Here is a 27,803-nt window from a genome sequence, read left to right as displayed (position 1 = left end):
ATAATTCCATGCAAATGGTGTAATTTTTAACTGATCAAAAATAAAAGGTATAGATATTAAAATGTACACATATACAAGCATGATCTCTCTTGACTGACCACCAGCAAGTGGATTTTAGAAATGTTTGAAAAACTCCTGGTGATTTACAAGACAAATCAACCTACGTGTCCTACACTGTATTTTTTTTTTTTTATAATGAGTTATCTATACATTGTTTTTATTTTCCTCAAAGTCTGTTGAAAATCTCTAATGGATGAATTCATGGAATAAAGTAAAGTTTTCGGTATACTGCAGTTATTAAAAACAAAGCACACGAAGAGGCTGACACTGATGTTTATCTCAGAAAAAGCAAAGAGGGAAATAAAAAACTAATAAAAAACTAAGTGACAAAACTTCAAACAATTTTAATTCTTAAATGGGAATATCTTGACTTAGAAGAAGACTCTTGACAGAGCTCCTATTTTTAATTAGATTTATACTTCAGTAGAAAAAAATTGAGACCACCTATGATTTTGCATCAGCTCAATTGGAAGAAATACTGAAGTAAATTAAAAATAGAAGTTTGAGAGGCACCTGGGTGGCTCAGTAGTTAAGTGTCTGCCTTCTGCCCAGGTGATGGACCCGAGGTCGTAGGACTGAAACCCACAAATAGGGCTCTCTGCTCAGCACGGAGCCTGCTTCTCCCTCTCCTTCTGCCTGTCCCCCCATACTCATGTTCTCTCTCTCGCTCTCTCATATTTAAAAAAAAAAAAAATTAAAAAAAAAAAAAGAAGTTTCACACCAAAAAAAAACTCCAAATAATTCAATTAAAAAAATGAGCAGAGGACCTGAAGAGACACTTTCCAAAGGAAATATAATGATAACAACATGAAAAGATGCTCAGCATCACTGATCATCATGAAAACATCAGCATCACTGATCATCATCAAAACCACAATAAGGTATCACCTCACACCTGTCAGAATGGCTAAAACCAAAGACACAAGATATAACAAGTTTTGACAAGGATGTGAAGCAAGAGGAACCCTTGTGCACCATTGGTGGGAATGCAAACTGGTGCAGCCACTGTGGAAACAGTATGAAGGTTCCTCAAAAAGTTAAAAATAGAGCTACCCTGTGATCCAGTAATTCTACTACCAGGTATTCACCCAAAAAATAGAAACATTAATTCAAAAAGATATGTGCATCCCCTATGCCTACTGCAGCATTATTTGCAATAGCTAATATAGGGAAGTAACCCAAGTGTCCATTGATAGATGAATGTATAAACAAAACGTGGTGTATATATACAATGGAATATTACTCAGCCATCAAAAAGAATGAAATCTTGCCATTTGCAACAACATAGATGGAGCTAGCATGTATTATCCTAAGCGAAATTATGTCAGTCAAACACCACATGATTTCACTCATATGTGGAATTTAAGAAACAAAACAAATGAACAAAGAAAAGATGAGACAAAAAATAAAAACTCTTTTTTTTTTTAAAGATTTTTAATTTATTTGACAGAGAGATCACAAGTAGGCAGAGAGGTAGGCAGATAGAAATGGGGAAGCAGGCTCCCTGCTGAGCAGAGAACTCAACGTGGGGCTCGATCCCAGGACCCTGAGATCATGACCTGAGCCGAAGGCAAAGGCTTAACCCTCTGAGCCACCCAGGCGCCCCAAAAATAAAAACTCTTAAATAAACAAACTGGTAGCTGCCAGAGGAGAGGTGGGTGGGCAGATGGGTTGATGAGCACAAAGAAATGTATAGAACTGCTGAATCATTATACCTGCAACTAACAATGTATGCTCATTATACTTGAGTGAAAAAAACCCAGGAAATTTTATGTAGAATGTACTCTGAATGAAAGCAAGAGAATGGCATTTGTGAAAATACCCAGTCAAAATATTAGCATAATCTCCTCCAGTCCCATCCATGTTGATGTTGCCCCCCCCCTTTTTTTTTACATAGCCCTTCAGCCAACCCTAGGATCTGGTTTATTTTCCTTTTCAAAGAAACACATTGAAGTATAATTTAATACAAAAATGCATCAATTCAAGCACACAGTTTCAAGGGTTTTGAGAAATGAATGTACTGGTATAAGAATTAAGCCAATCTCCAAAACCTGTCCTCATGCACCTTTGCAGTCAAATCATACTTCTCCTCCACCCAGTCTCAATCTACTTTCTCTATTACTAGTTTTGTATGTTCTAGAATTTCATGTGAACATAATCACACAATCTATACTCTTTTGCATTTGAGTCTTTCATGCACCCTATCCCTGGGATTCATGCATACTGCGATCTCAGTAGCTCAGTTCTTTTTACTACAAGGTGGCGGTCCATTGTGTGAATACAGCAACTAGTTAGTTATGCACCTGGTTAGATAAACACCAGGGCTGATTACAGTTTGGGGCTATTATGAGTAAGGCTGTTATGAACAACCTCTGTTCAGACATAGGCTTCATTTCTCTTGGGCATGTGAATACTTTGGAAATACAATTTCTGGGTTCTGTAGTAACTCTATTTTAACTGTAAAAACTGTTCTCCAAAATGGCTGTCCACTACATAGGTCTATTATCTTGATTTTTTTTTTTTTTACCACCTACTTTTTCTGATTAGTTCTTTAGTCCTCTTTCCCACCTTCATTTGGATCGAGTATTCTTTAGTATTTCCACTGGCTTATTTTTGTGTGTGTGACCGCTTTACAGATTAGAGTATGTACAACTAATATATCGCAGTATACCTTCAAGCAACACGCCCCTTCACATGTAAACTAACAACATGACAACAGTATACTTTCATATCCCCATACCATCCTTGGTGCTAGTGTGGCTGCACACTTCTCTTCTACATATATTACAGACCTCCAATGTAAACTCACCACGTTTGCTTTAAACAGCCAATTATCTTTTAACAAAAACTCTAAGACCAAAGAAAACAAGTATGCCTTTGTTACATATTCATATATTTACTCTTTTGCCTGCTTTACATTTCTTTATGTAATGACATTAAAAGTTCCTATAACGTTTCTGATAATAGAGGCCTGCTAGCAATAAATTCTCTAAGCTTTTGTTTGTCTAAAAATGTCTTAATTTCACCTACAGATTTTAAAAATATTTTTAGTGATTAGAGAATTCTAGATCGACTTTTCTCTTTCAGCACTTTCAAGATGCATTCCATTGTTTTCTGGCTTGTACCACTTCAGACAAGAAGCAAATGGTACTTCTATCCTTGTTCCCTGTATATAATGTCTTTTCCTCTGGTGTTAAAGAAATTTTTTTTCACTGATTTTTAACCATTTATTATGTTTCTTTATTTTACCTTGTTTGGGTTTCTTCAAGTGTCTGAAATCTGTGGGATTACAGCTGTTCATCAGCTTGGAAAATTTGGGGCCATTCCCTCTTCAAACAGTTTGTCTGCCACTCCTCCTGATCCCCACCCCCAGCCACTCCCTTATATGCATGCTAAACATTTAATATTGTCCCACGGGTCACGGGCTTTGCTCCTTTCATTTTTCTTTGTGCTTCAGTTTGGGTGGTTTCTATGTCTTCAAGTTCATGGATTTTGTCTGCTGCAATGAAGAACGTACTGTTAAGATAATCAAGTGAATTTTTTATTTCATGTATTTCTCAGCACTAGAAGTTCCATTTAGTCCTTTATAAAATCTCTCTTCTGATTATGTTCATATTTCCTTTTAAATACCGAGCACACTTTTAGGATAGCTATTTTAAAATCCTTTACTGCAATCTCCATCACTGGTTATTCGTGTATGTTTCTACTGATAATTTTTTTCCTCCTGATTTTAGGTTGCATTTTCCTGAATCTCTGAATTTTATTTTCTTCATTTAAAGCATTTTCAGTTTTCTTTTGACAGTTATATAACTTGTGGACAGCTTAGCTCTTGCAAAGGCTGTTTTCAGGCTTTGCTAGGACAGATCTACATTTGACTTTACTCTGCGGCTAGTTCAGTTCTTTACTAATAAGGCATGACCTTTCTGTACTTTCAACCTAATATCCCTAGTGTTCAAAGAAGTGTTTTAATTTTTAGCGAGCCAATGTATTCAACTCCTTTATTATTCAGATGGTTATTCAATTGATCACTTTTTCTTCCAGGAAAGCAATCATATGATCTGTTATTAATTATAATTTTGTCTCCAATCCATATATTCACTTTATTCTTTTTTCTTATTTGGTTACACTTGTTAAAACCTCCAGAAAAATGTGAAATACTTTCTTGCTCTTAATTTTAATGTGATGTCTTCAACATTTCACTAATTCTTTTGTTTAATTAAAGATGTACAGGGACGCCTGGGTGGCTCAGTTGGTTAAGCAGCTGCCTTCGGCTCAGGTCATGATCCCAGCGTCCTGGGATCGAGTCCCACATCAGGCTCCTTGCTTGGCGGGGAGCCTGCTTCTCCCTCTGTCTCTGCCTACCATTCTGTCTGCCTGTGCTTGCTCTCTCTCCCTCTCTCTCTGACAAATTAAAAAAAAAAAAAAAAAAAAATCTAAAGATGTACAACTTCCACACTTTTTTTCATGTTAGAAATCTTTTGGTACCTAGATGATATAAATAAAACCATTCTCTCTGTTTTCTTCTAGTACTTACACCCCCCAAAAAAGTACCAATAAAAATGTAAAAGGTTAAGCATTTTTAAGTGAACTTAAACATTTTTTACGTGAACTTCAGAATCTATATAAAAGAAGCTGTATACCTCTACTCACTTGACAAAGAATAAAATTTAAATAAATGAAAAGACATAAATTATAGGAAAGGGAGATTTCATGTGAAGATGTTCCCTAAATTAATTTCTAAATTTAGTGCAAACCCAACTAAACTATAAAATATGAAGAAATAAACTAGACACAGTAATTCAAAATTTCTTATAAAGAAAATGAATATGTGAGAACAGCTGAAACTGAGAAGCAGGATACTAAAGGGACCAGTCCAACCATACAATAAAGCAATTATAAGTAATTAAATCAATGCAGAGTTAAAATAAACATACTAATTACTGCAACAGAAGAAAGTCTAAAAATCAGTCACATATATTTATAAATACTTTTTTATATTTCATTATATTTACCATAAAATTATGACTTCAGTAGGCATTGAGAAGTTACTCAGTAAGTAATGTCAAAGCAATACCTAAGTATCTCAAAAAAATAAAGCTTGATTTTTATCTTTCTTCCTATACCACAATAAATGCCAAACAGATCAAAGGTATAAAAGAAAAATTAAACCATTATTGTACTAGAAAATACATAAATCTTTGAAGGAAAACCTCCCATAAATAATAGAAATAGCAAAAAGTATTTGCAACATATATAACAAAGTACTGATTCAGCTAATATACAAAAAGATCTTAAGGATTCATTTTTTTAATATCCACTAGAAAACAGGAAAGGATATAAAAAAGCTGTGCACTGAATAAAATATACCCAACTTCACTCCAAAGCCAGTGAAATGAAAATTAAAATAATGTTTCATTTTATACCTGATAAATAATAAACAGTATTTGCAAAATGTTAAGTAATTCTTTGACCCAACATTTCTACCAAAGACATACCAACACATATACATGGACACATATGTATACACACACACGATTCCCAACATATGCAGGACCTTTCTTCTAGCATTTCTGAATAGCAAAAATTGGGAAATAATCTAACAGTTCATTAATAACAGATCTATTTTAAATGAACTATGGTGCCTTCATAATCATTATTATAAAGTTCTTAAAAAGAATGAAGTAGGGTGCCTGGATGGCTCAGTGGGTTAAGCCTCTGCATTCCTCTCAGGTCATGATCCCAGGGTCCTGGGGGTTCTCTGCTCAGCAGGGAGCCTGCTTCCCCCTCTCTCTCTGCCTGCCTCTCTGCCTACTTGTGATCTCTCTCTCTCTCTGTGTCAATTTAAAAAAACAAACAAACAAACAAAAAGAATGAGGTAAATAACCCTAAGAGTTGATATGGAGTAATTTTCAAGACCTACTGATAAGTGAAAATGACAAGAAAACAATACATATATGCAAGGGTATGAATGCATCTATAAATACTTTACATGTCTGGAAGGATACTCAAGATCTTAATTTGTAATAGTGGCTTCCCTAAAGAACAAAGGGTTTGGAACTGAAGGTTTACTTTACAGCTGAGTATATGCTACTTCAATACATGTGTATTTACCCAATACAAGTAGTTTTTTTTCTTAAAATTTCTAGCTAAATAAAAAGAGACAAGAAAGTAAGGGTGGGGGGAAGAAAAGGGGAGAGAGAGAGGGAGGAAGTGGGAAGGGAGAGAGAAAAAGGAAGAAGGAATCTATTTTACTGTTGCTTTTGAGTCTTAGGAGAAGGAAGTAAAGAAGATACAGTAAGAAAGCGAATTCTGATTCCTACTTAGAAGTGATACAGTGGTTCAACAAAAATAGGGTCATATTCTTGTATATACTGCTTTTTCACCTAACAGATCACAAGTATTATCTTTCTTCAAAAATTCACTTCCCAGAACATCATTTCAAATGTTTTTGTCACATTTCACTCTATAAACATGCCACTCCTTTGAATTTAATTACATTCTATATTCATTAATATAAACTTCACTGCTATGAGCATCCTTCCAATTAATGCTCTGTAAACACTTACAATTACTTTGTATTAAGATAAATTTCTAGAAGTGAAATTACAAGGTCAAAAGGCAGGTATATTTCAAAGTTTCTGAAACCTACGGCCAAGCTGTCTTCCAAGTTACTCAAATTTCCAATTCCAACAACTCTGAGTAGTTCTCATTTCTTCACTTTGCCAGTCCTAAATAATACCACTCTCTTTATGTCAATTTTCTAGGTAAAAACATATAATCTTATTCAAATATAAATGTTTCTGATTACTAAAGTGGCTGAAGATTTTTTATGTTTTTTAATTACCCATTCATGTATTTAGTAGCTTTTTAAATAATTTACTGGCTTAAATAATTTTAAGTCAGTAAAAGCTATTTATATGTTAAGAATGACACTCATATGCTATCAAGACCAGTACTGTTAACATTGTTCTAGTTTGTTATTCCCCTTAAATTTTATTCATGGTATATTTTTATAATAGCTTTAAGTTCAACATGATTGAAAAATTCAAGAGAAGCAAGCATATGCTTTAAATTTAAATATTTCCTGAAGTAAAAAGTTTTGTTAAATGCCTGTTTTCTCTGCCTCTTTGACAGAGCTCTGCGAATTTTAAGGTACGCAATCTTTTGTTTTAAAATTCCAGTACAGTTAGCGTACAGTGTTATCTTTGATTTGGGTATACAATATAGCGATTTAACAATTCTACATATTACTCAGTTGTCCATCAATCATAAGTGTACTCTTAATCCCCATCACCTAATTCTCCCACCGCCCACCCACCGCCCCTCTGATAACCAGCTTGTTCTCTAGTTAAGAGTGTGTTTTTTGTTTGTTTTTCTTATTCATTCTTTGTGTTTTAAAGGTCCTAATTTTTAACTCCTTACTCCTTCCTCAATAATGAGAGAGCAACCCAAGCTAAGAATTTATCCAAAATCACAGCAGACAATTCCTCTTAGAAACCCTTTACTGAACCCAGGGTGATAACACAACTTCCTTCCTTCCTTCAGTGACATACCGGTTTGAGGGTTATGTGGAGGATACCAAAACTGTTGGCCAGGAAACTTCATCTCTGTGTGGTTCCTTCTGCTCTCTTTTTAATGGAGTCTTCTATGGATGGATTTTCTGCTGGGCTCAGCTTTTATTTTGCATATTCGGTTTAGCTTCATTTACTGTGCTTCTGCCAACCATGTAAGAATCATACCATTGCTTATGAGACTTCTGTCTGGGATAGGTGTTATTTGAATGCAGTCACCATGTTCAGTGTTAAGAATATGGTGGTGAACAAAACAGGCATGGTTCTGTGGGATGGATGTACACAGCAAGACAATTCAATCTAATGTAAGGGTTAAGCAACATTGCCTTTGAATGTTGTTGCCTTCAGGAGGGCAAAAAAACGCCAAGAAAGTGCTTCCAATCTGTTCTACGAGTTAACCCCTCAGAAATAAAGTAACCTCCTTTACTCATGCCCTATGAATGTCTTGCTACTTTTTCAGAGAAGAGCAAAGAATTTCAAATACACTCTCAAGATCTTCCTTCAATCTCCTGATAATAAGATTTATCTCCGTAACTCCAAGGCAAGCTTTCCAGTTAAAGGTTAAGCCTCTTTACAAAATGGCACTTCCGCCCTTTCATAAATCTTCTTACTTAAAGGATTAGCTGAGGCATTTGGAGGTTCATATATACTGGTTCCCCATATTTCATCACCAGCCCTTCCTCTGAAAGTTCAATCTTCTCCCCTACAGTTTCTCATCTCCACATCTCTTTTTGGTTAAACTATTTCCTCCATTCAAAATGACCTACCCATCTGTATCGCCTCTTAGTATCTTACTCCTTTATAATAGCAATTCAATTCAAAGCACTCCATGAAAACTCCCTGATCTTTCTAAATAAACAGAAACTTCCTTTTCTCTGATAATCTCATATCATGTTGACTGTACACTAATGCCTTCTACTTTATAACATAATATTTGGGTAACTGCCATGTGTCATTCCACTGAATATCACAATCCAGCCCTGGCTTGTCCTCTGAAAGTAAAAAGTGAGTGAAATCTGTTGCATTTCTAAATACTAATAATGAAGCAGCAGAAAGAGAAATTAAGGAATCAATCCCATTTATAATTGCACCAAAAATAATAAGATACCTAGGAATAAACCTAATCAGTAAGATCAAAGACCTATACTTTTAAAACTATAAAACACTGATGAAAGAAATTGAAGATGACCCAAGAAATAGAAAAACATTCCATCCTCATGGAATGGAAGAAAAAATATTGTTAAAATGTCTGTACTACCCAAAGCAATCTACACATTCAATGCAATCCCTACCAAAATCCAACAGCATTTTTCACAGAGCTAGGACAATCAATCCTAAAAATTTGTATGAAACCACAAAGACCCTGAATAGCCTAAGCAACGATGAAAAAGAAAAGAAAAGCTGGAGGCATCACAATTCCAGACTTCAAGTTATATTACAAAGCTGTAGTAATCAAAACAGTATGGTACTGGCATAAAAACAGACACACAGATCAACAGAACAGAAAAGAAAACCCAGAAATGTAGCCACAACTATATGGCCAATTAATCTTCCACAAAGAAGAAAAGAATATCCAATGGAAAAAAGACAGTCTCTTCAATAAATGGTGTTGGGAAAACTGGACAGCTCATGCAAAAGAAAGAAACAGGGCCACTTTCTTATACCATATACAAAACTGAATTCATTTTTTTATTATGTTAGTCACCATACAGTACATCATTAGTTTTTAATTAGTTTTGATGTAGTTTTGATTTCATTGTTTATGTATAACAACCAGTGCTCCATGCAATCTGTGCTCAAAATGGGTTAAAGACCTAAATGTGAGACCTGAAACCATAAAAATCCTAGAAGACAGCATTGGCAGTAACTTCTTTGACACAACTTCTTTCTAGATACATCTCCCAAGTCAAGGGAAACAAAAGCAAAATTAAACTATTGGCATATCACCAAGATAAAAAGCTTCTGCACAGCAAAGGAAATAATCAACAAAAATAAAAAGCAACCTATGGAATGGGAAAAGGTATTTGCAAATGACATGTGATAAAGGTTTAGTATCCAATATATAAAGAACTTCTAAAACTTGACATCCAAAAAATGAACAATCCAATTAAAAAATGGGCAAAAGACATGAATAGACATTTTTCCAAAGAAGACATACAGATGAAAAGATGCTCAACATCACTTAGCATCAGGGAAATGCAAATCAAAACTAAAATGAGATGTTACCTCACACCTGTCATAATGGCTAAAATCAACACCACAAGAAACAAAAGGTGTAGACGAGAATGTAGAGAAAGGGGAAACCCTCATACACTATTGGTGGGAATGCAAACTGGTGCGGCCACTCTAGAAAACAGTATGGAAATTCCTCAAAAAGTTAAAAACAGGGGCGCCTGGGTGGCTCAGTGGGTTAAGCCGCTGCCTTCGGCTCAGGTCATGATCTCAGAGTCCTGGGATCGAGCCCCGCATCGGGCTCTCTGCTCTCTAGGGGAGCCTGCTTCCTCCTCTCTCTCTGCCTGCTTGTGATCTCTCTGTCAAATAAATAAATAAAAAAAATCTTTTAAAAAAAAAAAAAAAGTTAAAAACAGAACTATCTTATGATCTAGCAATTGCACTACTGGTTATTTACCCAAAAAGCACAAAACTACTAATTCAAATTACTAAATCAAAATTACTAATTACTACTGTTTAGAGCAGCATTATCTACAATAGTTAAATTATGGAAACAGCTCCCCCTGCCACACACACACAATGGAATATTACTCAGCTGTAAAAAGGAATGAAATCTTGCCATTCACACAACATGGATGGAACCAGATAGCATTATGCTCAGCGAAAAAAGTCAGAGAAAACCAAATATGATGTGATTTTAATATGTGGAATCTAAGAAACAAAACCAACAAGCAAAGGGGGCAAAAAGAGAGAAAGGAAAACCAAGAAACAGACTCTCAACTACAGAAACAACAAGCTGATGGTTACCAGAGGGGAGGTGAGTAGGGGGATGGGTTAAAATAGGCGACAGGAATTAAGGATGTGTTGTGATGAATACCAGATGATGTTCTATGAAATCAGTATATGGTACACATGAAACTAATATTACACTGCATGCTAACTAACTGGAATTTAATAAATAAAAACTTAAATGACAGAAGCAGACTGATCCATTGTCAGGAGATAGACCCAGGTATGACCTTTTGATGTCCAATTTCCTTATCTATAAAACAAAGATAACATTTCCTTCATATCTATTTCATATGGATATTGTTAGAATAAGATCATGTTTATAAATGTAGCTGGTGCTAAATAATTTTTTGTGCTTCCTACTAAAAAAAAAAAAATTTAAAAACTATGTGTTATCCACCCAAAATTTCTATAATATGTTGCTTAGGAGTATACAGCAAAAATTTAAAAATTTAAATGCTATCCTTTACTGAATATATGATACCAGTATAAAAAGATACATAACAGATAAAACAGAGAGTAAACAAGTGACAGAAGGATATTTTTATTGTGCCTGATGGACAGAGCCCTAGAAATGCATAAATTATTAAAACTTACTTTAACAGAAAACAAATTATCTAACATAACTTATTTAAGTGATAAAAGATATTAAATTAAAAGTATAAATACTTATTAAAAATGAAATTGTAGACCCAAGTAACTACCAAAAGATTCTATCAAGCATCTCAGAGGGGAAAGAAAAAAAAAAACAAAAAACCTTTACAAACTCTTTGGGAGAAAAAGAAGAATCACTATCCAACATGTTTTGTTAAAGGAGAACAACCTAGCTAGAGGTTTAAAGGTTTAAAGTTTAAAGAAGTTTAAAGGTTTAAAGAGGTTGAAAAAGTCCTAGCAAGAGTATTAAAAAGTTCATACAAATCTCATGTATAAAAAAGATACAATGATCCCCCAAAAAATCAGCAAACAAAATCCAACAATATATAAAAAGAATAGTATAACATGGTCAAACTGGATTTATTCCTTGAATACAATATAATGGCTTCTCACTGGAAAACAAATAATGTAAATGCCTGCAATAAAAAGATCTAGGAACAAAATTCTTATAAACATTTCAATAACTACAGAAAAATTGCTTGGAAAGAAGTTCAACAACATAAAATTTTAAAATAGGCCTCTTAAAATATTAGACATATAAAAATGTCTTATAGTAACATCATATTTAATGGTTAAAAACTCACTTTCCACTAAGACAAGAGTATCTTTGGTCACCACTTCTTTTCAATACTGTGCTGTAAGTTCCAGCCAGTACGATAAGGGGCTGGGAGACAGAATGGATAAAACTAAAACCATCCTTATTCACAGATCAGATGATTTTATATGAAAAAAATACAAAATAATCTCAGATAAATTACTTTTGTTAAGGAGAGAATTCAAATTCAGCAAGATTGCTGAATTCAGAATAAGTTTAAGATTTTATTTATTTATTTGATGGACAGGGATCACAAGCAGGCAGAGAGGCAGACAGGGGTGGGGGTGGGAGCAGGCTCCCTGCTGAGCAGAGAGCCAGATGTGGGGCTCAATCCCAGGACCCAGGATCACGACCGGAGCCAAAGGCAGAGGCTTTAACCCACTGAGCCACCCAGGCACCCCTGAATCCAGAATAAGTTTACAAAACAACTATATTCTATATTCTAGCAGTAAAGAATAAAAATTTATAAATACCATTTTATAGCATTTTTTAAAAGATTTTATTTGAGAGAAAGAGCAAGAACAAGCAGGGGGGAGGGGCAGAGGCAGAGAGAGAATCTCAACCAGACTCCTCTCTGAGAATAGAGCCTCACATGGAGTTTGCTCTCAGGACCATTAGATCATGATCTGAGCTGAAATCAACAGCTGGACACTCAACTGACTGAGACACCCAGATGCCCCTACAGCACTTTTAATAACGAAGAATCTATGCATAAACTAACAAAATTTTTCTAATTTCTGCTCTCATTGTGACTCCTGAAATCTACTAATGATTGAACTAGTCTCTCCTGCAGAAAAAAAGTTATAACCTCTGAACAAAATACAAAATGACAACAGCTTAAAGTCCCTGAAGAATAAACAAAAGTGGTCAGATTCCAAAGCAGTGGAAACTAGCAAAAACAGGCTAGCATGAGATTAAGTTTCACACTTTCTCATAGCTCTTATCCCAAAGCCTAAAGCCCACATAGGCAGAAGAGTGAAAATCTGATAGAAAACTGGTGTCTTAAAGAATCAGACACCAGTTTTTGCAGCAATTACAGCTACTAAAAAAAGAAGGAAGAAAAAGTCCTGAGGAAGAGAGAGAGCAAGAGAAAGGAAGACTCTAGTTCTGTAATATGAAGTCTTTGTCTCTGACTGCCAAGTGAATTGTTAATGCTTGCAAACAGACTCAAAGCAAACCAGTTAAAGATAAAGAAATGAACTGAACTGAGACACTGTTTGACGTTTGAATCCAACTAAGAAGTAAAATGATTACTTAATCTCAATCTCTCTCTCTCTCTCTCTCCCTCTCTCTCTCTCTCTCACACACACACACACACACAAACCCCAAGTGAAAACTGTAACAGAATCCAGAATTTCCACAACAGAACTTTCAGAATATCTAGGATTAATCAAAATGTTACCTAGCCTCAAGTGAAAAAATAACCAACCAAGACCAATTCCAAGATTACCCAGGTATTAGAAATACTAAGACTTTAAGCCAGATATTCTAATTAAACTTCATGAAATAGAGAAAATGTGTTCACAGTGAATGAAAAGACAAAATCTCTATCTCAGAATGAGAGAGCATCAGATCAAAATTCTAAAGATTCTGCTAAATGGGCTTAAGAGCAGATTGGATTCTAGCAACATAAGAGTCAGTGAACATGAAGATACATTAACGGAAATTACTCAGTCTGAAGAAAACAGGAAAAAAAAAAAGACTGAAAAATATAAACAAAGGCTTCAGGTACCTGTGAGACAGAAATACAAATTCTGAAATACAAGTAAATGAAATTCAGAAGGAGATGAAGAATAGGGCAGGAAAAAACATTTGAAGAATTAATGGCCGAAATTTTACCACTGTATGTATGTAATTATGTAATGAAAGACCCAAACATTCAGATTCAACATGCTCATCAGCAAAGCCTAAGGAGGACACAAAAGAAACAACAACAAAAAGGAACTTTCCTTTTTGAGGAAACACTAAGAGGCATATTTTAGTCAAAACACTGAACACCAAGAATAAAGAAAAAAAAAACCTTAAAAGTATTCAGAAGGGAAAAAAAGACAATATGTATACACACACACACACACACACACAGAGGACAAAAATCATTTAAATTCTGACTTATCAGAAACAATGGAAAACAGATGAGAGAAAAACGTTTTTAAAGTGTAGAAAGAAAAATTCACCAATCAAAAGTTTAACATTCACTTAAAAAAAAATTCTTTGAGAATAAATGCAAAGTAAAAACTTCTCAAAGAATACAGTGAGAATTCACCCCTATAGATGAGCACTACAAAGAAATGCTAACTAAAGTTCTTTAGGCTGAAATGAAGTGGTATCAGATTAAAGGTCAGATCTACAAAGAGAAATGAAGAGCACCGGTTAATCCCCTCCATTCTATAAAGTAAATAGATCTATTTAAACTAATATTTTAACAATGTATTTTGAGATTTAGAGTGTATTAAATGCAATTCACAACTATGGCATATAAAGGAGGGGAGAGAGGATAAAAATGGACAGATATAGCTGAAATATTACTGCACATAAGTAGTACAATATTAACTGTTAAATGGAAAATTAATTAAGTACGGTGTGATTTCTATAGCAACCACTCCAAAAATGTATTAAATAAGAACACTAATAAATAAACCAAAAGAGAATTCTAAAACATTTACCAATTCAAAAATTAGGACAGAAGAAACCAAGGAAGGGAAAACAGAGAATTTAAATCAGATTGCATCAATAACTAAATGTTAATGGTCTAGTATTTTCATACTGGCAAAATCCAACTCATGCTGTCTCCAAAAGGACTAAAACTATGATACAGTTAGGTTGAAAATTAAAAGGATACACCAAAAAAGTAGTAACCAAGAATGGGGGAGTAGCTATATTAGCATCTGATCAAACAAACTCCCAAGTAAAAATATTACCAGAGATGAAGAGGGGCACATCATAATGATAAAAGGGTGAAGTCATCAGAAAGATGTATCATAAACATGTAAGTACCAAAAAGTAAAGCCTCAAAATACAGGAAGCAAAAACCTGACAGAAATAAAGAGTAAAGTAGACAACTCCACAATCACAATTGGAAATAGTTTAATACTTCATCTCAGCAACTCATAAAAAAGTATATCATTAACTTCATTAAGTTAATTAAAGTAATTAAAAATCAGGAAAGACAGATAGCTAAACACCATCATCAACTAGCTTAACCTAATATTTATAAAACATTACCCCACCAACTGCAAAATACAGATTCAAGTGTATTTGCCAAAAAAGACCACAAGCTGAGCCATAAACAAGTACAAGAGATCTAAATTGATTTAAATTATACAGAGTATCCTTTATGATCACAAATTAAATTAGAAATCAAAACAATAAGATATCTAAGGAACGCCTGGGTGGCTCAGTTGGTTAAGCACCTGCCTTTAGCTCAGGTCAGGATCTCAGGGTCCTGGGAATGAGCCCCATGTTGGGCTCCCCGCTCAGCAGGGAGTATGCTTCTCCACATTCCTTCTGCCCCTGCCCTTATACACATGCATACATACTCTCTCTCAAATAAATAAAATCTTTTTAAAAAAAGATAGCTATCTTCCTGTTTCTAAAATTTGGCAAACTAAACAACACAATTAGAAATAAGTGATTTTCATAGAAGATATCCTAAGGAAAATTATAAAATTTTTTAACTGAGTAATAATGAAAAAAAAAAAATTAAAATACCTGGGTCATTAGAGGGAAATTTACAGTTTTAAAATTCTTATAGGAAAAGAAAACAACAGATAAACAAATAAGTAAAATTCTTATAGGAAAAAAAAGCTTACTAGGAAAAAAAGAAAAATATAAAAATCAAAGACCTAGAGTTCCAATGTAAAAAGCTTTTTAAAAAGAGCTAAATAACTCTAAGTAAGGAAAAGGAAGGAAAAAGTAAAAATAATGAAACAGAAAACTAACAGAGTTACTGTTACTAAATGCAGCTAAAGACAAACGTTAGTTCTTTGAAAAGATTAACAAAATCAATAAATGCCTACCTAGATTGAGAAAAAGAGAAAACAAATTACCAGTATCAGGAATGAAAGAGGGATTATCACTACAAAGCCTAGAAAATGAGAGGCATAAGAAAGTAATATGTATAATTGCTCACCGAGAAGTTTTATAACTTCCATGAAATGGAGAAATTCCTTAAGAATACTATCAACTAAAATTGATACAAAATGTAAATAAAATTTGAATACCCATATATACACATATATTATATGTATATATATGAAAGTTGAATTTGCTATTAAAAACCTTCCCACAAAGCAAATTTTCAGCCCAGGTAGTTGCTTAGGTAAATCTATCAAACTTTTAAGAAGTAACACTAATACAACACAAATGCTTTCAGAAAATAAAGAAGATTATTTTCCACTTCATTTTATGAAGGCAGATAACTCTAATACCAAATACGGCTAAATAGAAAGAAGATAATACATTATGGCCAAGTATTACCCCAGGAATTCAAAGTTGATTTAACATTTGAAAATCTAACAAGTAATTTACCACATTAACAGAACAAAGGTGAAAAATATTATCATCTCTACAGATGAAGAAAAAGAGTATGTGGCAACATTCAACACCCATTCATGACAAAAACTTAAGTGAAATAGGGAGAGAGCCAAACATCTTGAACCTGGCAAAGGCAACTGATGAAACATCTACAGCTAACACCATACTTGATGAAATTTTCTGTAAAAAGCATATTATAAAAACCTTTAACGGAAATCCAGAAGACTTATAAAATACAGATGGAGACAATCTTTTTAACAAAAATTATAAACCCAAAAGTTATAAAAGATTTATTTGAATATATAAAAATTTAAAACATATGAATAAAAAATTATAAATAAAGCAAAAAAGTACACTTAAATGTCCAATATATTTATGAAAAGGATGTTCAAATTTGCTAACCAGAAAATACAAATGAAGATAATAATGAGTAACACTTCAGAGTTATCAATCTATCAAAAATTAAAAAGAACTTAAACACCTACAGACATTTAGGTATCTTACACATTATAGGTAGAAATATGATGAAATAAAGTCTTTTTGGACAACATTTTGGGAATACTATTAAACATAAAATGCATATACCCTTTGATCCAGCAATCCCACACTTGAGAATAAAAAGACACACACAGTCTCTGATCCAGCAATCATATTCTTGAGAATCATTTTCAGAGAAAAATCCCCATTATACAAGGACATATTTAATAGGATACTATTGTAACAATGTTTATGGTAGCAAAATAACAAACATCACTGATATGGAAATGATGGAATAAATTACAGTATAAACTACATATAGCATTATAACCAATGTATTACAGTATGTTTCATTATGTAGTCATTGCAAAGACTGATTCAGATCTGTATCAGATGATATGGAAGAGTACTTCCAAGAAATACTAACGAGAAATAACTTAAGAAAAATAAGAGGCATAAAAACAAGCATCCAAAAAACCTATTCAAAATTTTAAAAGCTGCACCAGAACATGCTTGTGTTTCTGTATGCTGTATCATATTATAGAAGATAAATATGCCTGGTTGTTAACATGGGTTGGCTTTCAGGCAGCAAGAGAGGAGGAAAGTCTATGTGTAAAACATCGGCAGACTTCAACAAAAGAGAAAGAAAAAAAAACTCTGAAAAAATAGGTAAATAATTACATTTATGATCTAGAAACTAGATAAGATATGTATTTGTATGAATACATATGAAGAAGCTAAATGAAAATTAAATTTATAAAAATGTTCAAGACATGACTGTTGAATACCTTTCTACTTTCATCTCAATCTGGGTTTGAAGTTTTGTGATGTAAGCTAGATTTTTTTCTTCCACAGAGACAAAAAGAAGTCCTGCATCCTTTCTTCATCTCAGAACTAAATTTTAAATTAAATTTTTCTTTAAGATTTTATTTATTTATTTGAAAGACAGAGATTGCAAGTAGGCAGAGGCAGGCAGAGAGAGAGAAAGGGAAGCAGGCTCCCTGCTGGGCAGAGAGCCTGATACAGGGCTAGATCCCAGGACCCTGGGATCATGACCTGAGCCGAAGGCAGAGGCTTTAACCCACTGAGCCACCCAGACGCCCCTAAGTTAAATTTCTTATGTAAGAAAGTTACAAGAGTCTGGCAATGGTACTGAAGGAAACATCAGAAAATCTGTCATAAAACTAAGAATGAGAACAGGTGCATTTACATCATTTGACCATTTCTTTTTGTGCAGGTTGCTCCGGAACTCCAGCCAACTTATTCCCCTCACAAGGAGGTAATTTATATTACATATAGTGCATGAAACTGGAGAAGAGTAAAGTTAAATTTAATGTTCAGTATTAAATACTAATTTCTCAGTGGAAATCTAAACTCTATAACTCTCCATTACAAAGAAGTGACTAAAATAGATTAGTTTTTCAGATAAGGCTGTCACAGAATCACAGCTCCAGAAAAATAAATTCTCCTAACTTTCATTCTAAAGGGCCTGTGGGTAAGGAGAACAAGAGTCAAATATTCATGTAATTCCCAAGCTCTAACATTAAGAGCAATAATAAATTTCATTTGGAGAAAAACCAAAGTGGCAAAAATTTCTGTCAGCATAAATTCTTTCAATGCAAGTTAAATATGTTGACATTATTCAATTTTTTAAATATTAATTGTATACCTTTGCATGATTTATAAAGTTAACCTAAAATTTTTTTCATCTAAGTGAAAACAGTGTTTTCTATCAGAATGAAACAAAGTGCAAAGAATGCTGAGTTCACTTTGAACATCAATAGTACAAATACCATAATAGGGACCCTATAGTCAACATCATGAATTAGGTCTGTCTTTATCGTTCAGCAATAGGAAGCCCTGATTTTAACGCATATTTATGTTCCATTTTGACTCAGAAGATCAAGAGATAGTGTACAAAAAATTAGAGAGGGAAAGCACTCTGAATCCATTATAGCACAAAATGGAAATGAATAAGCAAATTAAACAAACAGGCGAGGAAAAGAAATAGCCTTGGAGAAACTGGAATAGAGTTATGGCAAGTGAACTGTGAAAAAGTAAAGCACTCGAAAAAAAAGAAAAAAGAAAAAAAGAATGCTTTAAAGAAATATATTTCTGCATATACAGAGAGAGAAAAACAACTTAAGTCTTAGAAAGTATGGTGGCAGAAGATTGTTAGAAATTTCTAACATTAAGTTAATCTAATTCTTTCAGAACAGGAATAAAAAATTTACCTTTTCAGATTCACCATTGCCCAAGGAATCCCAGTAGGCGTGTTGAAGGCAGGAAGGAGTTTCTCAGCCAGTTGAACTGCTTTAATCTTGAATATCTGAGATGAAAACATAAAAACATTTTTTATAAAAAAAAAAAATTAGAGCCACCCATGCATAAATTATAGCCATTATCATCTGCTGATCTCTCACAGGTTGCACACTATAGGGAAGAAGTCCAAGGGGGAATAATGGCATCTCTTTCATACCATGGAGCATACAGCAATCAGAGAAGATATCTGTAAACTAGATACTAGGAAAACTACCAGTGTGTAATATCCTGAAATTATAATTACTGAAAGGGAAGGATATGGTTTTGGTGTTAATATTACCTGTATTTTCAGATGGCAAAAGTCTTAGAGAAAATATCAGGTTATGAAATATCCATACAATGGTATTTAAGCTTAGTAGAAATATTAAAACAAAAAGATGCAACCAATGTGGATAAATGTTCTTGAGCCTGGATGGATCAGTGGGTTAAAGCCTCTGCCTTCAGCTCAGGTCATGATCCCAGGGGTCTGGGATCGAGCCCCACATTGGGCTCTCCGCTCAGCAGGGAGCCTGCTTCCTCCTCTCTGTCTGCCTCTCTGCCTACTTGTGATCTCCATCTCTCTCTGTTACATAAATAAATAAAATCTTAAAAAAAAAAAAAAAGGTTTCAGTTCGCATTCCAAATTTACTTGGAGAGTAATAAATGCTTCACCCCTCAGTCCTAATTACTATTATTCTGGGTACCAAAACAATAAATTTCCTTAATATCAGTGATTTCCAAACTTTTAAAATCATGTACTACCACCAAAATATACATAGTAAAATTTCTAATATTCTTGGAATGCCCAGAGAGATCACTTTGGAGACCTGTGACATAGAGGCTCCAAAATGAGACTGGGTCATAATATCCAATTAGGAAAAGGAGTATGTTCTCCTATATGCTTCAAGCCTATCTTTTCTCCAGTTGATTCCAAACTGATCAGATACTTAAGCTCCCATCACTTCACTGCAGTCAAATGTTTTTGATAATATATGAGATCCTTCAAATAAGTAAGTAGTTGATGGTCTGGAATGGATCAAAGTTCTACACTGAGGTTACACTGAACAAAGCACCCCAACATTACTGGGGGTTGAAGGTATTAGAAATATGTGCAAGCTGACAAAGAAATAGGACATTAAGATGTTTTGCAAGGTTCCTTAAATGAAGCAAAACCTCTTTGCACAATTTTTAATTAGATGTTCTCATACATCAACAATTTACCATTTCCTTGAATACCTATTTTGGCACAAAAGTCTCAATGAAAAATGTAACAATTTAAGGTTAAAGTTTTAATAATTTTCTCATATTCATCTCATTAATTCAGAAAAGCAAATACAAACTGTTCTCTTTATATTAACATTTGTATGTTACAAAAGTCAAGTTACATTATATAGTGAACAGCAGTACTGCTTATGTTTACCATGAAGATGAAAGGACTAAGGTCTTACCTAATATTAATATTACGGATTTATTAATCACATATTTTTATATTACATCTTTTCTACATATAAAAACTGATAGTCAAAATGGTAATATGACTTACAAACATAAACATTTTCTAAGTAGAAAGCATTCTCATTTCACTTCTAGGAGTAAATTTCCCAAAGACAGTTTCTAATTTTCACATTCTTTGCACTGTTAGTAACAGATAACATATATAGTAACCAGTTATAATACACAACACCCCCAAACCCTAATATTAGTATCACCGAGAACAATTTCCTTATATAGTGTACTTGTCTTAATTTCTTCACAAAGATACAAACTCTTCAATGTTAAATAAATCATTGCCCTACATAACCTATTTTCAGAAACATATTTTGGAAGCAACAGCAACAGCTAATTTAAAACACATTTTTTAGCATGCAAAATCCAAAATGTATCAAAGCAAGAAAATAATTCTCTTTTCCAGTCCTATTTCTCAACCACACAATTCCTTCGACAATACAAACAGCTTCAGGTTCTTAAGTATCTAAGTAAATATTTTGTGCTAAATCAGTTCCACAATGTGCATGGCTCCTAGCTAGCCTTGTCACATCAAATCCTCATTTTCTGACCCTCCCAGAAGTGGAAATCCTGTTACAGTTCACACACACACACACACACACACACACACACACACACACACACACAGTTTTTGTCTTTGTCTTTCTCAAACATGGAATAGTACGTGCTCTATTCTGAACTTGCTTCTTTCACTTCATGGTACTGTGGAGATCTTTCCAAATCTGTCCACTAAAGTAACAACCTTTTCTTTAGTGGCTGCAGAATTTCTCCTTGTATGGATACACTGGAATTTATTTAGTCAGTCCTCTATGTAACAGATGTATGTCTCCAAACTATGTGACTATATAAGATAAATTCCAAAATGGGAAATGAAGTATCAATTGGTGTATTCATTTGTAATTTCGACAGTTAGTGCCAATTTGCCTTCCATGCGTTTTACTAATTTATATTCTTACCTGGAAGTATGAGTAGCCATTTCCCTGTGTTCTTGTTAACACAAAAGTTAGCAATTTTAATTGCCGCCTATCTCATTTACAATGGCCCAACCAAATGATGGACACCTCACAATTTTAAGGCTTTACAATGGTGTGAAAGTGATATGCATTCAGTAGAAACCAACTATAAATTTTTATCTTTTCCCAGGCTAGAGAAATGTGGTGGATACTCCCTCATGATACTGGGCATAGGCAGTGAACCACAGGTCCTGGTCAGCCATGGGATCATGAAAGTACCAGACAGCTATTCTGTCTTTCACTTTCAGTAGAGGATTCAATAAACTACAGCAGACATTCAGCACTTTATTATAAAGTAGGCTTTGTGTTATGATTTTGCACAACTGTAGGCTAATGGAAGTGTTCTGATCACATTTCAGGTAGACTAGGCTAAGCTACACTGCTCAGTAGATTAAGTGTATTAAGTGCATTTTCAATTTACAATATTTTCAACTTTCGATGGGTTTATCAGGATGTAACCCTGTTGTAAATCAAGGAAGATCTGTAGTTGAAAAAGGAGACTGGTGTCATTTTTATTTTCATTTCCTTTATTATAAATGCAGTAGATAACTCAACACCCATTTCAAGCACACCTTCAAACACTGCAGAGGATGGAAAACTACATAACATTTCCGAGTCCACTCCACCTACGGTTCAACATATGGCAAAGCCACTGCCAAGCATACTTAAATATGCAGCATTTGGAAGGAAGAAGTAAGCGATCTGAGGCAGTGGCCTTGCAAGCAACGTGGTGAAGGCATCTGACTCTTCTGTGGTGGCTCTAACTGAAGTTCTCATGACTGGTCCCCATCTTCACAGAGACCATGCAGGCAATAAAGACAATGGATGAGATACAAGGTATGGCATGTTTGGGCATTTCTCCTGACTGTATGGTTCTAAGGTATATAACAAAAAAGTGTTTCATGTCATGGCCCGCCCCAAGATTCAGTTAACTATCAGTACCCTGTAATAAACCACTAGGTAAAACAGATTCTGCCAATTTTACTGTAATTCCTAATGGATAAGATAATGAGCGCAACTCAATTATTCATGTTTAAGAGGCTCAATTGTATTAAGACTCTACAACATTTCACTTATTCACAGAAAAAACTTTTATGTGTTCAATGTACATTATGTAAAATCTCCCAGTTATTTTTACCAGAAAATAATGGTAGGCAATGGAACTAAAACTAGTTCTAGGTTTAGAAGAATTAATACTGGAAGAACTATTCCTAGGTGTGGAAGAATCAGAAGAAACGAGGTTAAACAAATACAATGTGGCAAAATTACAAAGAGCTTTAAAATAAAACTGATGAAACTTAAAGTAACATAACCGAAAACACAGAGAACCACTGTAGATTCTTGAGGAGGTAAGTAATATTAGAATCCATGGGTGCCAGCAAAGTAACAGTCAACAAAACCAAAAGACAACTGACAGAATAGGAGGAGGTATTTGCAAATGACATAACAGATAAAGGGCTAGTATCCAAAATCTATGAAGAATTTATCAAACTCAACACCCAAAGAATAATCCAATCAAGAAATGGGCAGAAGACATGAATAGACATTTCTCCAAACATATCCAAATGGCCAACAGACACAGGAAAAGATGCTTAACTTCACTCAGCATCAGGGAAATGCAATCAAAACCACAGTGAGATACCACCTCACACCAGTTAAAATGGCTAAAATCAACCAGTCAGGAAATGACAGATGTTGATGAGGATGCAGAGAAAGGGGAACCCAACTACACTGTTGGTGGGAATGCAGGCTGGAGCAGCCACTCTGGAAAACAGCACAGAAGTTCCTCAAGTTGAAAATAGGGACGCCTGGGTGGCTCAGTTGGTTAAGCGGCTGCCTTTGGCTCAGGTCATGATCCCAGCGTCCTGGGATCGAGTCCCACATCGGGTGCCTTGCTCATCAGGGAGCCTGCTTCTCCCTCTGCCTCTGCCTGCCATTCTGTCTGCCTGTGTTTGCTCTCTCTCCCTCTCTCTCTCTCTGACAAATGAATAGATAAAATCTTAAAAAAAAAAAAAAAAAAAGAAGTTGAAAATAGACCTATCCTACAACCCAGCAATTGCAGTACTGGGTATTTACCCCAAAGATACAAATACAGTGATCTGATGGGGTACCTGCACCCCAATGTTTATAGCAGCAATGTCCAATAACCAAACTATGGAAAGAGCCTAGATGTCCATCAACAGATGAATGGATAAAGAAGATATGGAGTGTGTGTGTATGTGTGTGTGTGTGAGCGAGAGAGAGAGAGAGAAAGAAAGAGAGAGGGAGGGAGATATTACGCAGCCATCAAAAAGGGGAATCTTGCCATTTGCAGTGATGTGGATAGAATGAGAGAGTATCATACTAAGCGAAATAAGTCAATCAGAGATAAGACAATTATCACATGATCTCACTCTAGTGGAATTTAAGAAACAAAACAGAAGATCATAAGGGAAGAGAGGAAAAAATAACACAAGATAAAATCAAAGAGGGAGACAAACTGTAAGAGACTCTTAATCACCGGAAACAAACTGAGGCTTGCTTGAGGGGAAGGAGGTGGGGGGATGGGGCAACTGGGTGATGGGCATTAAGGAGGGCATGTGATGTAATGAGCGCTGCGAATTATACTAGACTGATAAATCACTGACCTCTATCTCTGAAACCAATAATACAGTTTATGTTAATTAAGTGAATTTAAATTTTTTTTAAAAAGAACCATGGATGCTTTTGGTTTCTTTATTGAATTAAATTACTAATGTAATACTCCCAACAGCCTGTTTTCAACCTAGCAGAGAATATAGAAGTGAAGAGTTCAGAATGCCCAAATGACTCCCCATCTCACTCAGAGGAGAAGTCCCTTAAAAGGCTATAAATCTTTACAAGCGATGAACCTCTACGACTTCTATGCCTCACTCTCTCCTTTCTTTCCCTTCCAACAACTACTTCAGCCCTACTAATTGTTTTAGTTGTTTTCTAACAATGCCAGTTATGCTTTTGCGCTTTGTTTCAGTGGCTTTTCGTCTGCTGTTCCTTTCAACTAAATGCTCTTAGAAAAAGGCTCTCTCTTCTCCTTCAGGAGAAGCCATTCTCATGGCCCTCTCTTATCTCCTTCAGGTCCCTATAAATGTAAACCTTGCACATACTCCCTGACCATCTTATTTGAAATTAAAGCCTCTTGACCCCCTTCCATGCTCTACTTCTCTCCTTACCGCTTCTCAGTAACAGTGCATGTGCGTGTATGTGGGCTCTCACATATCTACTCCGTTCATTGCCTGTTGAATGCCTGAGATTTATAATAAACAAGTAACTATCTTATTTCTCTTCCATACCAACTTCATATCCCCAAAATACCTGACATTAACATGCAAAGGTTTTAAGACTTTCAAGATATTCTACAGAAAGGTTGGGATGATAACAATGATGATAATGACATACACATATATTAACCGATTTAATTCTCACAACAACCCAATGAGATAAATACCATTACTCCCATTTTACAGAGTAGGAAACTGAGGTTTAACACAAGTAAGTTCATTTAAGGTTTAACACAAGGTCACATAACCAGTCAATGGTAAGCCTGAATTTAATCCTAGACAGTCTAGCTCCAGAGTCCATGATCTTGCTTGACAATTTCACTAATTAGATAAAGACAGAGATTACTGACATCTTGATATAGACACAAATGTAGACAAAGACCTTCCTACACCTCTCATTATTTAATCTTACTTTTTGTAGTCAACAATTAAATTCCTCAAGGTATTTGACTAATTCATTGCACATCTCTTTGCCCTGTATCTTACATCCCCCCTTTTGAATGACAGTTTGGCTAATATAAAAATCTGAGTTGGCAAGTTATTTTATCTTTGCGATCTAAGGATATCACTCCAGCATCTTCAGGTGTCTATTGCTACTGGCCACTCTGCTGTCAGCTGTCATCCTTCTGTAACTAATCAGCCCTTTCTCTTTAGAAGCCTTAATATTTTCTCCTTATTCTTGATATCTTTTCAAATATTGATTCTCTATCATTTATTCCATTAAACTCGTCTAACACTTCTAAACATTCTTTGAAACCTCTCATTATTTTACATCTCTCAACTCTTTTCCTTAATTTCTCTTTTTGACTCTCTACATTGCATTCTGGATGAATTTTCATCATCACCATGAACATCCTTAAAGGCTAGAGAGGTGTTCATCAGGATCAAGGGAAGGTTACTACAAAACTGCAGATTAACATATTCGCACACACGTCTCCCTCAAAATGAGCCTGCAAACAGTATCTAAACTCACAATGAAATGTAAGATTTATTCTATTTACAAACTAACAAGTTAGCATACTACATTTTCAGTAATACCCAGAGTCATAAGTATCTCTGACTAGTGGGTCAGAGACCAGAGGACTATTTTGTTCATGGCAAAGTATCAGCCAAAGATCTGAGTTAATCTACACTGCCTGTACTTGCCCCACCTGCAGCCCCACCTAAATCTCAGGAGAGATGATTCAAAGAGTCCGTGGTAGATTCCTGCACACATGGTGGGTTGTGTTGCAGAAAAAGAACATTGAGCTTAGAGAATCTCTTTTACAGTAAGTGAAAGCAAGCCCATTTGAGGATCTTAATTCATCCCTGCAAGTATAACCCTAACGACCTAAGTAAAGAGCAGTCAAGGCCTTGTACCCTTGGTATTCCTGGCAGAAGTGTGCAGGGACACAGGCACTATGGTGTTTTGCTTTCCTAACCCTTCACATCAGCAGCAGCACTGCCTTCCTGTAGCAGCAGCTAAATCCACTTTTTTCTGATGCTAGCAGAACCAGCTTCATGACCCTTAGCCCTCATTGGAAAGACAGCAGCAAGAGCACCAACCTGCCAGCACACTTTCATCAGAGGTCTGAATTTCAGCACTACTTAGCCCTTCCTCTTACAGTTTCTAACATTTAGTCATTAAAAACTCATCCCCATGTTCCCTCAACCCTGGTTGCTTCCTGTAGGAGGTACCTCCATGATACTTCAGAATATTCTTTTTAATCTAGCACTTACCTAGTGACTTTGTGCCTAGTCAATAATCTGCATATTAAATTCTCTCTGTTCAAATATTGGCATGGTTTGTCTCTTAACTGGATCCTGATGGATAAAAAAATAATCCATATTTTGTTACATATTTAAAAAGAAGGAAAATAAAAATAAGGAAAATGAAAATTCTTAAAATCATACATAGTTCCTATATTCTGAACCAAACAGTATCATGATATATTTCCATCCTTCTTGCTCTAAGAACATACAATTGCTAAGTAGATTTTAATTCTGTCTTTTCCTGCTACTAACATAATAACATAAGTATCTTTGCAATTTTCACAAAACTGTCCAATTTATTGTATCCATTTCCTCTCCTCCCACTCACTCCTCATCCTATTCCAACATGGCTTCTGTCCCCCTTATTTCACTGAACTACATCTTGCTAATGATTAGTCACACACTTGAGCACAGATCATTATGATGAGGGAGGAGAAGGCTGGCTGAGGACAAAGCAAAAGCTGGCACCTTGCACCCCCTCTCCACCCGCTCCCCTTGGTAATATGTGTGACATTCCTCAGACACCTCTGGCTGCCCTAAAAGAAAAACAAATGGTTAACTTGCAGAGATCACAATCCGCAAGACAGGAGTCTCCCTTGGTTTACAAATGTCCTACTGATTTACAACAAAGAAGCTATTTTATCAATAGCCCAACTTCCAGAGACAAGTAACTCAGTTCCTCAAGCCCTAGCATTGCCCTCCCCTCCATAAAACTGAATAAGCCTGAGGAGGAAGAAAATGGAAATAAAGTTAAACCTAAATCTAACAAGGAAGCTTGATAGAAGAAATGTGACATTCCACCATGAAACTCCCAATTGTCTCCATGTTGGTGCCTCATTAGAGGGAAGAACGGCCTTGGCTCGACAATAACCAGGCCTCCAATATCCTGACAGTCTTCTTTACCCTGATAGCCCTTCTGAACACCCCCTTTGTCCTCACCTACCGCCTAGTCCACCCCTACCCTGCCTTTAAAAACTCTGACCATAATCTGGTTCAGGGTCCAAGTCCCTACTCCACGTGTCGGGTATACATGGGCCCAAGTTTAAGCTTGTCAAATAAACCCTCGCGTGACTGCATCGGTGTT

General features: G+C 35.2%; 1 protein-coding gene across 1 annotated transcript in view; it reads right to left on the bottom strand.

The window, feature by feature from the left end:
• The window catches only part of LOC111143503 (mannosidase alpha class 1A member 2), a 192,433-nt gene that overhangs the window by 71,454 nt on the left and 93,176 nt on the right, over nt 1-27,803 (bottom strand). The window contains exon 6 of the mRNA XM_022497308.1: nt 19,086-19,180. Within this exon, the coding sequence (XP_022353016.1) occupies nt 19,086-19,180 (95 nt within the window). The remainder of the gene's footprint in view (nt 1-19,085; nt 19,181-27,803) is intronic.

Source organism: Enhydra lutris, unplaced genomic scaffold (genome assembly GCF_002288905.1).
Source record: "Enhydra lutris kenyoni isolate GAN:26980312 unplaced genomic scaffold, ASM228890v2 scaffoldscaffold9, whole genome shotgun sequence".
Taxonomy (NCBI): domain Eukaryota; kingdom Metazoa; phylum Chordata; class Mammalia; order Carnivora; family Mustelidae; genus Enhydra; species Enhydra lutris.
Note: the sequence above shows the minus strand (reverse complement) of the source record. Positions and strands in the feature narration are given on the sequence as shown.